This window comes from Solanum tuberosum, unplaced genomic scaffold (assembly GCF_000226075.1).
Source record: "Solanum tuberosum cultivar DM 1-3 516 R44 unplaced genomic scaffold, SolTub_3.0 scf00017, whole genome shotgun sequence".
NCBI lineage: Eukaryota > Viridiplantae > Streptophyta > Magnoliopsida > Solanales > Solanaceae > Solanum > Solanum tuberosum.
The window spans coordinates 75,858-90,668 of record NW_006238943.1 but is presented as its reverse complement, the minus strand read 5'-3'; the positions used below and the strand labels follow the sequence as shown (position 1 = coordinate 90,668).

The window sequence follows — 14,811 nt, the reverse complement described above, 5'->3', positions numbered from 1 at the left end:
TTTTCTATTAATAAACCTCAAATTTATATTTTAAAAAACATTACTTAAACAATAATTACGTACTGAATTTCGTTGACCCAATATGTCCCAAAATTTACACAACAACAAAAAATACTATTTGGCCCTATTAAGTTTTGCAGATCCAATATATTCGAACTTCTATCTCTGCCCTATATCTTAATTTGGTCATATATATATATATATATATATGACAATGAATTGTAATCTCCATGTTAGTGGGGGCAATTATGGTTATTTTATATATATATATAACAATGAATTGTAATTTCCATGTTAGTGGGGGCAATTATGGTTCATGAGATGATTATATCATGTATTGCTTTTGTGGTGGTAGTTTATTGTTTCGTACTATGTGTTATATATGTGGTACCAAATAATCTCTGCATCAACAATTCCCTAAATGAATTCATGCTCAATAATTTTTTTTAGCAGACCTTATATTTTTGTGTACTATTTTTTTATATATTTATTTTATTTATGACTGACTTAACATATTCTTTAAGAAATAGTAAATAAAAGCTTTGATTTTATTATATCACTCTTAGTATTTAAAATTTAAAAATAGAAATAAAATGATAACTCTTAATATTTTAAAACTAAACAAGATAGAATGAACATATATTTCTAATATAGAGGACAAGTAAATTTGAATAAAGCGGATAAAAAAAAATCTACAAATATTTAATTGTGAATTCACTTTATTTTAGGTTTCGGGTCATGAAACAAAAATTTAAAATTACTTAAGTTCTCCTTATGTATTAGTCCAATAATTTGTCGTAATATGAGTTAATGATTCAGTTCAAACCCATATATTGTGGGATACATTTGAAACGATCTAGTGAATGATACTTATTACCTTTTGGACCGTTTTCACAATTTCAAAGCTGTGGGATTTTAAAATAGAAATCCAGGATTATCTCAATTTTTTGTGTTCATGAACTTTTTGGAATATGACTGATCAACTCTATATATTTTGACCTCAAATTTTATAGGTCTATTTGAAACAACCTAGCGAACGACACTCATTGTTTTTCAAGGACCAACGTCTCTTTGTTAAAAGTTTTCAGATCAAAAAGTCAGAATTCAAGATTATCCCAGTTTTTGAGTGTATTAGTTCATGAATTTTTTTTCGAATATGACTGGCCGACTTTATTTGACTCAAAATTTATTGGGTCCATTTGTGACGTCGTATTGAATTGCTTCTACCAAATTGACTTCACATTTTGGAGTTTCAAAGTCAAGAAACAAGTATTTAGGATTATGTTAGTTTTTCGTGAGTATTGGTCATTAAATTTTTGGAATATGACTGACCGACTCTATTTAATCTCAATTTTGTGGGTTAATCGTGACGACCTAGTGATTAGTACTCATTACCTCTACAGGACTGGCGTCATTTTGTAAGAGTTTTAGAGTCACAAAACATATATTTCCAAATTATCTAAGTTTTTTTTTATGTATTAGTTCATGAATTATTGGAAATGTGATTTAACGATTCTGTTTGACCCCAAATATGTAAATCCATTCATGACAATCTAGTTAAGGATACTCATTACCTCTATAGGACCAAAGTCACTTCTTTTGGAGTTTCGAAGTCATGAAATATAAATTCAGGAGTTTCTAAGTTTTTCGTGTGTATTAGTTCATAAATTTTCTGGAATATGATGACCTACTTCGTTCAAATCTAAATTTTATGGGTACATTTGTAGCGAACAAGTGAATGATACTCATTACCTAAATCGGACATCACTTTTTAAAATTTTTGGGGTCACAAAACAATAATTTAAGATTGTCTTTGTTGTTCGTGTGTATTAATCCATGAATTTTATGAAATATGGCAGACTAACTCCGTTTGACCACAAATTTTGTGGGTTCATTCAAAACGATACTCATTGTTTCCCAAATTTTGTCGGTCCATTCAGGATTATTTAAGCTTTTCGTGTGTCTTACTCCATCAATTTTTTGAAATATGACTGACTGAGGCCATTTACCCCTAATTTTTTTGGTCCATTCGTGACGACCTATTGAACAATACTTATTGTTTCTACAGGATCAACATTGCTTTATGAATTTTTTGAGTCACAAAATAAGAATTCAAGATTATCTCAATTGTTGTGACTTATATGTATTAGTCCATAAATTTTTTGGAGTATAACTGACTGACTTTATTCAAATCGTAATTATGTGGATCCATTAATGACGACCAAGTTAACGATACTCATTGTTTTTATAGGTCTGACGCCATTTTTTTTTAGAGCTTTGGGGTTATAAAATAGAAATTCAGAATTTTCATATGCATTAGTTGATGAATTTTACCAGATTATGACTGACCTATTTTGTTCAACCCTAAATTTTGTGGGTCCATTCAAAAACCTTGGTAAACGATATTCATTGTTTCGCAAGGACCTTGTAAGCTACAAATAATGATATAACTAATGCTTTGCAGTACATTACATTTTGAAATTAAAGTATATATTATATTACATTATAGTGTTTTACACACATTTTATTCCTCAAAATGAAATTTGTGTCATGTGGCATTTGTATTCCTAATTAGGATAAAATGGTTTCAATGAAATGTAATGGTGTCTAGCTTAGGCAAAAGCTAGCTATTTTAAGTCCACAGCTTGTACATTGTGTTTAATTAAGCTACAATATCTTAATTTGTATCAAGTTCCTAGGACAAGATATAAGTTTCATTTATTTCCATTGATCGATCACAAGCTTGTAATAAAGTCGTATTAATTTATTGTCACGATTCAATTTTATTTATTTATAATTAAAATAGATTTGAGTATGAAGGACGGAAAGTGTTCGCCTTTTAAGATTTTACTTCACGTTCAAAATAAATATTCACATTTTATTATTTCCAAACGATGTTTGTTTATTGTATGCGTACATTATACTTTTTCTAAAAAATAATTGTTATCATACACATATAAATAAAGAAAAATCTATCAATTTCGCAATTTCAAATCAATCAATTTATTCAACCTATCTATTAAAACAATATGCAAGTTGATGTTCCTGATATGAAAGTGTGGTAGCTTGTTAAAGTAAATCTCCGTCAAGTGTCATTGATGATGAAGTAACAATATTTAATAAAATGAACCAATTAAGTAACAAAAAAAGATTTCGTAGTGAAGTGGAAAAAGACTTAATTAAGGAAAATTAGTAGAAAAATAATAATAATAATAATAATAATAGTGTCAATATATAATTGGAAGTATAACTGGTTTAAAAGGGACGTTTCATAAGTGAAATGAAAATTCATTCACATGCTTTGGTCTCCCAATATTTACACCAAAAGTCCGTCCAACTATGTACACTTTTTCGACCTTATCTCTCAACTATGCCTTCTTTTGAACGTGGTGTTTAGGTCAGCATACATGTATCTCAATTAAATTAATGAAAAATATGATATCTTTTTATACTAATACAGGTATCAAATAATTTTGTTTATCATGACTTGGATGGATGGAAAGATATCACTTGTTATTTTTTCTTCTGTTGAAATTTGAACTTAAAATCTTATGATTCTGGTCATTTAACCCACTTCATTAACCTATAGGTTGTTGAGTGCGTGCAAACAAATTAAGTATCACATGGAAAGTGTAAAAGAGTTCTTTGATATGTGTTATCTGAGCCGAGAATCATTCAAAAACAATCTCTCTACCTTGCTAGATGAGATAGTTAGGGGGTAAGGTATGTACACTCTAGCTACCCTCCTGGACTCCACTTGTGGAATTTCACCAAATATGTTATTGTTGTTGCTGATAAGTAAAAAAAAATTACTTATAAAATGTTGAATAATCTAAGTGGTGTAAGGCCTAAAGGGAAAATCGTACATATATAGTACTTGACCTAAAAGCGAACAATATTGATCATATTATGTTAAGAATATATTTAGACGGTTATAACTAGCCCAACAAAAGCCACACCCTTAGGTGTTATCTCTAAACTATGACTTCTCACTCAAACACTATATAAGCTAGGTATAACATACCTAAAAAAGCACACCAAAGTTAGAAAACCCTACTAAAAAAAGACCAAGAAAACAAAAAAACCCTATTAGTGTCAAAAAACACAATGGCAAAATTAGCTAAAATAAGCAATGGGAAGAAAAAGATGAACAAGATAGTGAATTTGAAAATTGTGGTGGAGAAATTACAAAGGAGGCTTTCAATGGTTAGGAGATTGGGAGCCGAATTCGATAGTCAGCATCAGCATAACCAATCAGATCAAAATGACTCCTCGAATAACGTGCCTGAGGACGTTAAAGAAGGCCATTTTGCTGTTATTGCTGTTGATGAGGATGAATTGAAGAGATTTATTGTGCCATTGAAATGTTTAACACATCCTTCATTCTTAAAACTATTGGAACAAGCTGCTGAGGAGTATGGCTTTGATCATGATGGTGCACTTACAGTACCATGCAGGCCAAGTGAATTTGAGAGAATTTTGAGACATGAACAATCAAGTATGTTGAAAAGTTGTTAAACATAATGGAGCAAAAAAAAAAAAAAAAAAAGCTAACACTTTTAGCTTAATTTGCTTCCCATCTATAAGTTGATTTTATCATGTTATCCCTAAATTATATATTATGAAGCCTAAGTGTTGTAGCATGGTAAGAATTCCTGATTTGACCGGAGTAATACGGTTTTTCACTTGAGAAGTGGATTGAAGTGATTGCAGTGAAGAATTGACCTGAGAAGAAGTACTAATGAAACATGAGTCAAATGGTTCTTCTTGAATCGCTCTATTTCTTATTTTTGACCGTTAGACGAGGATCAGGATAGAGGGATGATTGATCATCCCTTAGGATGGTAGATTCTATTTCTTGATTATCCCATCAAGTTACAACTTTGGTTAATTAATGATATATAATTACTTTTTTTCTTCACCATGGTTGAGTTTTGCATGCATTACATGTACATTTTTAAAACATATATGTTGTTATACTATTTGAGTATATAATGAAGATTTACTTTATTTTACTGAGTGATTTACTTCATCCTACTTTTACTTTCTTTTTTTTAATTTTTAATTTTTAATTTAATTTACTCTTGTTTTTGTATAAGTGCGTAGTGGAAAATTGACATCCATCGTGACCAAGTAAAGGAGATAGAGTAAGAACTTTCTTATTTATGTCAATGCATATATGATTAGGGTCAAGTTTAGGAATGAAGAAACTATTATAAAAAGAGAAAAGACTAAAATATGTCGTTCATTAATAATCGGTTCTGAATATGCTTCGATCATTACCATTTTAGACCATATGTGTCATTATCCACTAACAAAATCTTACATTATCCTCTTCTCTCTCGTTGTTTTTACAAATAATATATGTTAGCCATTTTGTTAAATTCAACGACATATTTGAGCTTTTTCTCAAGCCACCATTGATCACGTCAATAATTAAAACACCATGAACACACTTGTGGTGATTGGAAGAAGATGAAGATTAACTAAAAAAAATATATTTAGTTGGATCAATGAATTTCAAATTCCAAGAGGTTAAACAAAAAAGACGTTCACATGGAATATTGCATTTGATGTGAATAATTAAACGAGGATGTATATTTTATGTGATATATTTATCTACTTAATGAACACTTATAAACATACACAAAAATAATATTTTCAAAATATGAGCCATAAGAGTCTAATAAAAATATTTAATAATATTTTAAAATGTTTAATCAAAACAAACTGCAATTCAAGTATTTAAATAAAATTTAATGTAAATTTAAAACATTATCAATGAATAATGTAGAAGGATGCTAAAAGGTACAAACACCGTAATGTGTGGGGATCCCACTTGAATTTTGGCCCCCTCTTTACTTGTGAAGTCTAATTTGATTAGATAGGTCACTTGTCTATCAATTATTATAAAATGACTTGAACTTCATCGAAAAATTTTACTTTGAGCGAGATACAACCAATAAAACTTATATGAGGATCCATTAACGAGTTGGCATGTGGATCGTGTGGCACAATTTGTCCTTTAAAGCTGCAACTAAAATCAAAGAGGAGAGAGTGTAAAGTTTAATTGGAAATTGAAAGAAAATTGTGGGATCCGCGTACAATTAAATAAACAAAAATGGTGTATTCAAAGTTGAAAAGTGCACAGTAAAAAAAGTAATGAAACGAACGAAAAGTTATTCTATACGTATATTGAAATTTTCTGATTAAAACTATTTAAATAAAAATGTCAAATAAGATATCAATGCCCAGATTGAAGTTTCATTACTTTACTATTTCTAAAAATTCAATATATTAAATATAAATTTTGTACGATTTAATAAAAGTATAATAAGTAAAAATTTGACTGTTTTGTTCCAAATTAAAATGAAATTCGTACTATATAATGTTGTTATTCATCTAACACCATTTAGATTAAAAAAAAAAAAACTCTAATAATATGGTCGTTATATCATAGGATACTTTTTAAAATTTTCACTTTGTTACATATTTCAAGTCTTTTTCTCAATCCATATATCAAATAGCCATTTTTAAAAGTAACGCGAGTTTGAATAAAATAGAATATTCATAAATCTTATTTTATCTTATAATATAGAATCATTTTTAAAAGTAACGCAAATTTGAAGAGATCAAAGTGTATATAAATATCATTTTATCTTGTAATATAGAAATAATGTTTTTTTTATATAAATCCTTAATTAAACGAGTTAAATAAATGTGCATATAAAACATAAAATAAAAATATTGGTCAGATGATAATATGACTTCTCATTCCCTTCATTACATTTTAATGTGTATTTTTCCACTTTCAATACAACATTTTAGTTTATTTAATTGTATATATATAAATATTATTTTATCTTGTAATATAGAAATAATATTATTTTTTTATATAAATCCTTAATTAAACAAGTTAAATAAATGTGAATATTAAACATAAATAAAACATTTTAGTTTATTTAATTGTATTTGATATGGACCCACGATTTTCTTTCAATTTCCAATTAACCTCTACACTCTCTCTCCTCTTTGGTTTTAATTGCAGTTTTAAAGGACAATTTATGCCCCCACAATCCACACGTCAACTAGTTAATGGGTCCTCATACAAGTTTTGTTGATTGTACATCGCTCAAAATAAAAAAATTCGATTTCATCACGTGTTGTCTGGTTCCAACTTTCAAGTACTTACTAGTGTGTGAGCCAAATGAGAAAAGAGAGAAGAAAAGGTGGAGATGTTTCAAAGTGTTTCATAATGGTAAGGTGCAAATAAGGTGAAATTAGAATTTTTAACTTTTGAGTTCTTGATAAATAAATAAATAAAAGTAACTCAGTGATAAATACTTATATAGATTAAGTATTATTTTTTCATATAAATATAAAGTCTGAATTAAAACTATTGACTCTGTCAATTCTATTAGAGAAATTGTGTTTTATGTACACGCACTTTGATTATCCTACTAGGTATTTGTTACTTCCCTACTTAAGTGCTCGACCAAGTAGTGATAAAGTGGCTTCCCTCTAACACTGGTTCCTCTAGGGTGGCTCTGCCCCTATAATATTTCTCTACTACCTAATTTTGACCATCAAGACTTTGAGTAAGAAGAAATCACTTGATATTTTTAATTTTTTTGAAATTTGGACTTACAACATCATGATTCTCCTCCTATTTTATTGACCATCAACCACACCCTCGAATTTTCTTTCTTCCTTTTTGTTCAAGAAGTTACATCCAATAACCTTGGAAGTGGACATTCTTAAACTTTTGACCCTTGTCATGGGCAAACATTCAAAGTTAAAAGAAAAAATTTATTAAATTTGAAAGTTGGCCAATGGATTAAGCAACATCAAAAGTTTTAGACCAATCACCTCCAAAGTCTTACGCCTCTGAGGTTTTTCTTGTAAATCACCCCCTTTATGTTGGGCATATTTGTTAACCGTGCTATACAAGCCAAGAAGGCCCAAAATGAAATAAGTGCATGAAAAGCCCTGTATGAAAATAAGAAGCTAAATATATTACTTGTAAAAATATATTCTGGAATAAATAAGAGGACAAATCATCACTTTCTCCCTCTGTGAATCGGATGATAGTTGAAGTCGATTGCTCTCTTGGATTCCCTCATTTGGAATTTTTGGGGAAGAAGTATCTTCGTATTGGTTCCTTCTTCCATAACCAGAGCTTGGAAAAGTAAAAGATAAGAGGGTATGGAGAATGTGGTCAAAAATCCATAATAGAGTTCAACCACAATGATCGAATTGATTATCTTCCTGCATAAGGATCTTAAATTACCAAGTATAAAAAGATGGAAAGATAATCACAAACCTCACCTAGCACAGAAAGAGATAGACTGGAAATAACATATATTAAAAAGATTTAAATTGATTCTTATATATAAGCATTATCTACCTTCAATTCTTTAAACGATATACGACAAATAAATATAAAAAGGGAAAATCTATGAAGAGATTCCATCATCTCAACTCGTACTCATTGGAATTACGAAATTAACCCAAGTACTTCGACATTAAAAAAAGAAACATATTTAAACATTATAATAAAGTAATATTTTACCAGTCAAAACTCAAACAAGGTTGTCTCCTTCTCCCTTACCTCAATTATATGAATATTATATAGAAAACAACATTTTCTACCATTAAAGTCGCGTTGAGAGCACCATCTTTCAAATTTAATCGAAACTCCATCAGTTGTATCAATATAATACAGAGAACAACATTTTCTACTATTATTAAAATCATGTTGGGAGGATTACCTTCAAAATAAACCCTACATCGCACAATTCAAATTTATTTGTCCTATTTTCAAGTATACAATCTAACTACAAAATATTAAGGAGTTAACGTTCAAAGTGTTGTGAACTAGATAATTGGCGCAACAACCTGCTAATTCTACTTGCCACCCACCCCTTCATGTTGAAAATAAAATAGAAACATATATACTAGAGAGACAAAGATGATTAAAAAATCCATAATAGCTTTCAGAATTCCAAAATCCGAAGTACATAGCAATGATATAGAATAGAAATGACATAAGGAATAAGCTGTAATGTATGCTCTCCAAAACCTAGGGTAATATGTAATTAGAGTAAAATGGACGACAAAAATAGTGGACTAAGCCCGAACAATAACCAGAGTTCAAACAGTCGGTGACCATGGTTCGATCACTTACTCTCTCTCTAGCACCAGGTGTGGTCTTAGCTAACGTTACTTAGGTCTTACTGGTGATCAAGAAGCCTTTACTTTCTCCCCTCAGCTACCGTGATGGGAGCCTGCTGATGTTTCACCATTACGCCTTGGCACTGAACCACCAAGAGGAAATAGTGATACCATCACACTTTCTAATATAACACAGAGATCTTACTTTTAATCACCCAATCCAGCCCTTTTCTTCAAGTGTTTCTTGAACTCCATGATGCCACCCTCCCATCGTGTCACAGCCTGATTTTCACATACCCATATCTCATGGGCCACCTGATTTATGAGCCTAAAGTCGTGACTCACTAGAACCATCCCACCATCCCATGCGTTCAAGGCCTCTGCAAGTGAGTCAATGGTCTCAATATCAAGATGGTTAGTTGGCTCATCCAACAGCAGCATGTGGGGTTGTCTAAAAGCCAACCATGCAAAGATCACCCGACTACGTTGACCATCTGACAAGTTCTTCATAGCCATTACTTGAGCTTTACCTGTGAGTCCAAACCTCCCAATTGCTGCCCTCATCTTCTCCTCCTCATTCCCAGGGTACTCTCTCATCATGTACAAAAGAGCTGACACCTCCATGTCTAGCTTCTCAGTCAAGTGCTGGTGGTACTGTGCAATTTTTAGGTGATTATGCCGCTTAACCATGCCATCAGTGGGAAATAACTCCCCTATCATCAGCTTAAGCAGTGTGCTCTTTCCAGCTCCATTAGGCCCTACAAGTGCTACCCTGGAGTCGAGATCTACACCAAAATCAAGGTTCTTGTAGATGAGGTTTTCAGGTGTGTAGCCAAAAGCAACTTCAGAAAACTGTAGAACTGGAGGAGGAAGTTTGCCGACATCAGTAAACCGGAAAACCAGGACGCTGTCCCTCCCCACCTTCTCAGTAAGCCCACCACGCTCCATCTTAGCCAATGTCTTCTCTTTACTCTGTGCTTGACGGGCTAGTTTAGCTGAACCGTGCCCAAAGCGAGCAATGTATTCCTTCATTGCAGAAATCTGCTCCTGCTCCCACTTGTACTGTTTCATCTGGTTCTCTTCCAGCTCTGAACGGGTTTGCACATATTGGTCGTAGTTACCTGTATAGAGTTTCAACTTCTTGTTTTGCATGTGGATGATATTGGTACACACACCATTGAGAAAATCCTGTGAGTGTGAAATGACAACCAGAATGCGCTCAAAGTTCTTCAAGGATTCTTCTAACCACACACAGGCTTCTAGGTCTGCATTCAAGAAGAATTACACATGTCAACTCTAAAAGACCCATAAATGAAGTGTTAAAAAATTCAGGGGATGAACTAATATTTTCCATCAGTCCAAAAGTAAAGACTTCCCTTTTCATTTAAGAACAACTTTTTGTAATAAATTAACATCACAAAGAAACATAAAAACAGCCAGGAGAGTTGCTGCTGAAATAGAACTGCAACGATGCATAGAGGGGTGTACAGCAAAAGAAACTGAGTACTTAACCCAAAATAGCATGTTATTCAATTCATCACCTCCCCCCCGCACACACACGTATCCCGATTATGTGGTTCACATTTGGGACGTTATGTGTGTGAGGATGGAGTGGTGAAAGTTTAGTTCGGATTGGTTGTGATGCTGTGTGTAAAATCTAGGCGTCAATCTATAACAGACAATGGTGTAGCAACTCAAGACCCATGAACCACTTTGGATGCCCTATATATGCAATTTACGACACACATAACTGATAACTCAATGTGTAAGACTACACATCATCCATATAAATCTAGCACGTGAAAACCCTAATAATTTCTGAAAGATCTATTCTACTAGAACTAGAAAATGAAAAGAGAAGATTACCAAGATGGTTTGTTGGCTCATCAAGCAACAAAATTGTTGGATTCATAAAGAGGGCACGGGCAAGAGCAATCCTCATTCTCCAGCCACCAGAAAAATCGCGTGTTTTCTTTGCTTGCATTTTCTTATCAAATCCAAGCCCAAACAAGATTTCAGCAGCACGTTTCTCAGCAGTGGCAGCATCCATAGCTTCTAAACGCTCATAGATCCGTTCAAGTTGCTCTCCACCACCATCATCCTATAATAGAGGAAGATAATATGATTATCTGAAAGGAAAACCAAGACCAAGGAACATTAATTTAATGTTAACAGCATCATACCTGTGCAGCCAAAGCTTCAGCTTCTTTCTCCAATTGCAACCTCTCTTCATCACAATTAATGACGGCCTCGAGAGAGGTCATGTCAGAGGCATCAATCTCCCGAGAAAGATGAAAAATATCCATGTGGTCTGGGATGGGAAGTTCCCTCAACCCTATAGCGGTAAGAAGAGTAGACTTCCCGCAGCCATTCAATCCCAACAAACCATAACGTCTGTGAAAATATGATGTCAGAACTTGAACATCAATTAAGCCAAGGTACACAGCAATACATGAAAATAACAAGTCTTACCTGCCATAGTTGAGCTCCAGTTCAGAATCAACGATTAGATCATGTCCGTGGAAAGTGACTGATAATGATTCTATCTGTATAACATAGAGCACCAAATCAAAACAATGATATTCCAAATAAAGGTAATCCAAAGGTTCTGCATCCTAATATTCAGCTTCTTTTATGACACAATACTCTTTATAACAAGTACTATTATATATATGCACTTCTCTTGACAGCAATATGCACCCTCTGTAATAAAACAAGGTTGGAACCTCAGAAATATCACAAATTTTGTAACCACATATAATGCAAAATTTGAGACGACAAAAAGACAAAAGCCATAATAACACTTGTATTCACGCAAGCTGACACAATTCAATATAACAAAAACATACGTAAATGTGTTAGCTAGTCGCGTGCTGTGGTTTTAGTTAGTATATGCATAGTATCTTATTCTACTAAGTTTCACTATTAAATGTTGTTTCGTTTCTTTTCTTTATCTTGTTATTTTGCAAGTCAGTTTTTCTTTAATCATGCTTTGATTACATCTATTTTGAGTTGAGAATTTATCAGAAACAGATAGCTGTACATCCCACCCTAACAGACCCACAAGTAGTATGTTGTTGTGTAGCAAAATTTGTCCAGTTATAGGATGAAATGTGTCCTAATAGAGCAAAATGGATACTGTACATGTATGTTTTTTTCTAAACTTAAGCATTTCGCTTAAGAAAGATACTCGTCCACTCAACTTTTGTGTAGCACTATAAATACGCAACCAGCTACTAAACCAAAAAATTCAAATAAACACCATCAAATATCTTAAATCTAATCAATCAAAATGAGTACATATCAAGAAAAAACTATTACAGTAACGAATCTAAAACCATTAAAATACAGAGAAAATCAGATCTAAAACACAAAAACTTACCCGAATATCCCTCGATAGCGGATGTGAACATAAAACACCCGTACAAGTCCGATCAGATATCTGTAGATCCCCTACTCCATTCGTCAAATTATCAACCCCGTTACTTTCCCCCGCAGATTTAGACGCCGTCGCAGCCGATTTAGACGCTGCCGCACCTTTACCTCCTCTCCTAGCAGCTGCTGCCGCCTTCTTCTGCGCATCTCTCTTCTTCGCCGCATCCGACACCATCTAACACGAATTACAACTCAAAAAAATCAGAAAAAATTACAAAAAATCGGAAATCGAAACTGAATCAGCAATACAATACCTTTGAATTCGTAAGATCTACGGATTTGGAGAAATTGTTAAAGGTTATAGAAGAGAGGAACGAGGGTTTTTTGAAAGAGGGGTTGAGAAAATGTTGGAGGTAAAGTATATATAGTATGTGAGGGTGCACGTTGACGGTTCAATAGAGGTGCAAAGATAGATATGGACGGTGATCCTTTGTTCAAGTTTGGCAACAAAAATGAAAATCTAGTGTTGATTTTTTTAGTGGACGGTGGGTTTTGGTTTTGGGCTGACCTAATTTTACTTTTGTTTTTTTTGGGCCTTGAGCCCATTATTGGCCCATTAGAAAAGAAAATGATAATAATATGGGGAAACCACAAAATTAGTGGTGTTGATAGAATAGGATATAGGGAAAAGGGTCAAATATATCCTTATATACTTTGATTTAATGTTTAATTTTGTTCTTCGTTATGTTATTTGGTTAATTTCACCTTCGTTGTTAAAATTATTATATCAAACATCCCTTACATATAATGATTTCTACATGTCTGACTAGAATTTATTGATTTCAAATGAATCCACGACTAAATCGAGATGTGGCCCCACCTTGATCCACAAATTCAAATGTAATTAATATTTTGGTCCACCAAGAACTTGCATGTCTAGAAGATGGATGTAGCGGAAATGAGTATGTTAAGATGGATGTGTGAGCATACGATGAGAGATAGGAATAGGAACGATGATATTCGACACAAGATGGGAGTGGTTTCATTGGTGTAAAAGTAGAGAAAAGCGTTGCTCAAATAGTTCAAACATGTGAAAAGGAGATGCACATATGCTTTAAGAAGAAAGAGGTGTAACAGGTTGGTGAAGAGATGTAGAGGTTGTTTGAAAAAAAGTATTTGATAGAATGATTAAACAAGACATGACGCAACTCCAACATATCGAGGACATGAGCTTAGATAGAAAAATTTAAATATGAAAATTAGGGTAAAAGGTAAGTAGATATTAAAAAAGTGTTAAGTTCCTTACTATTATTATTATTATTATTATTATTACTACAGTACCTCTACTATTTTATTATTATTTTTTTGTTACCTATTGTTACATTTTCTTTAGTTATTATATTGTTTATCATTCCTTCTTCTTATTTTCAAAATAGTATTTTCTTTCCAAACCTAGTTTGATATATGTTACTTTAGTAGAGAATATTTCAAAAACAATATATCTACTTCTATGGTTCTTCTGTGACAAAGATATGAGCTCTTATATTTCAGCTGATGGCTCAAAGTTGTATCAGTCTGCATTTGAGTATTTTTGTTAGTTATCAATTCTTCTCTAATGTCCTATAATGTTGATGTGTAGTAAAAGTTTTGGCAGTAAAGATGGAATCTTAATTCTCATATGGTGAGTTTTCAACTCTTTGGGAAATAGTTATATGCTTCAATTAATGTATGAAATCGTTTCATTTATTAGAGAAACCGTTTGGGTGTGTACTGGCTAAACCTATTTTTGTTCAATAGCTCGCAAACCAACACAAGAGATGTGGAGCTTAATAACTTACTCTCAAGGAACGTTGCCGACTAGCAATTACAAAATCTTATGATAATCTGTCGATAATTCATCATTTTGTGACGGATTTTGTTGTTTAGTTATAGAATTTGTCCATCTAATTTTTGTTATTATTTTAGAAGTATCGATTCATCATTATTGCAAGGTGGAGCTTCGTTTTATCTTCCTAATTACCATTGAGAATGTAGGAATTAATCATCGAGCTTCTTTAATTTCAAATGATTTAAATAATTAGTTTTATAACATTTCAAAATATTTTCAAGTTATTTTAAAAGTAGTTTAGTCATTTATTTTTAAATAATAAGTATGTCTTTTATATATTTTATATTTTATAAATATTCGAAAATCGTCTCAAAGAGATTTTGTTTCATTAAGTATTCGGTTAATTAGTTTAATTATTCAATAGTTTATATTTT

At 32.2% G+C, this 14,811-nt stretch overlaps 2 protein-coding genes across 2 annotated transcripts; one reads left to right on the top strand and one right to left on the bottom strand.

Annotated features, from left to right (window-relative positions):
• Positions 1-4,067: 4,067 nt before the first annotated feature.
• On the top strand, positions 4,068-4,549 carry LOC107058122 (indole-3-acetic acid-induced protein ARG7). Its single transcript, XM_015303463.1, has one exon. It carries the CDS (start codon positions 4,108-4,110, stop codon positions 4,516-4,518), a length of 411 nt encoding a protein of 136 aa, XP_015158949.1. The 5' UTR covers positions 4,068-4,107; the 3' UTR covers positions 4,519-4,549.
• Positions 4,550-8,972: 4,423 nt separating this feature from the next.
• Positions 8,973-12,974, bottom strand: LOC102598559 (ABC transporter F family member 1). The gene is made up of 6 exons (XM_006340071.2): positions 12,864-12,974; positions 12,557-12,784; positions 11,647-11,720; positions 11,358-11,568; positions 11,041-11,275; positions 8,973-10,439 (listed from the first exon to the last, which is right to left on the bottom strand). The coding sequence occupies exons 2-6, from the start codon at positions 12,782-12,784 to the stop codon at positions 9,382-9,384; spliced, it is 1,806 nt and encodes a 601-aa protein (XP_006340133.1). The 5' UTR covers positions 12,864-12,974; the 3' UTR covers positions 8,973-9,381.
• Positions 12,975-14,811: the final 1,837 nt, after the last annotated feature.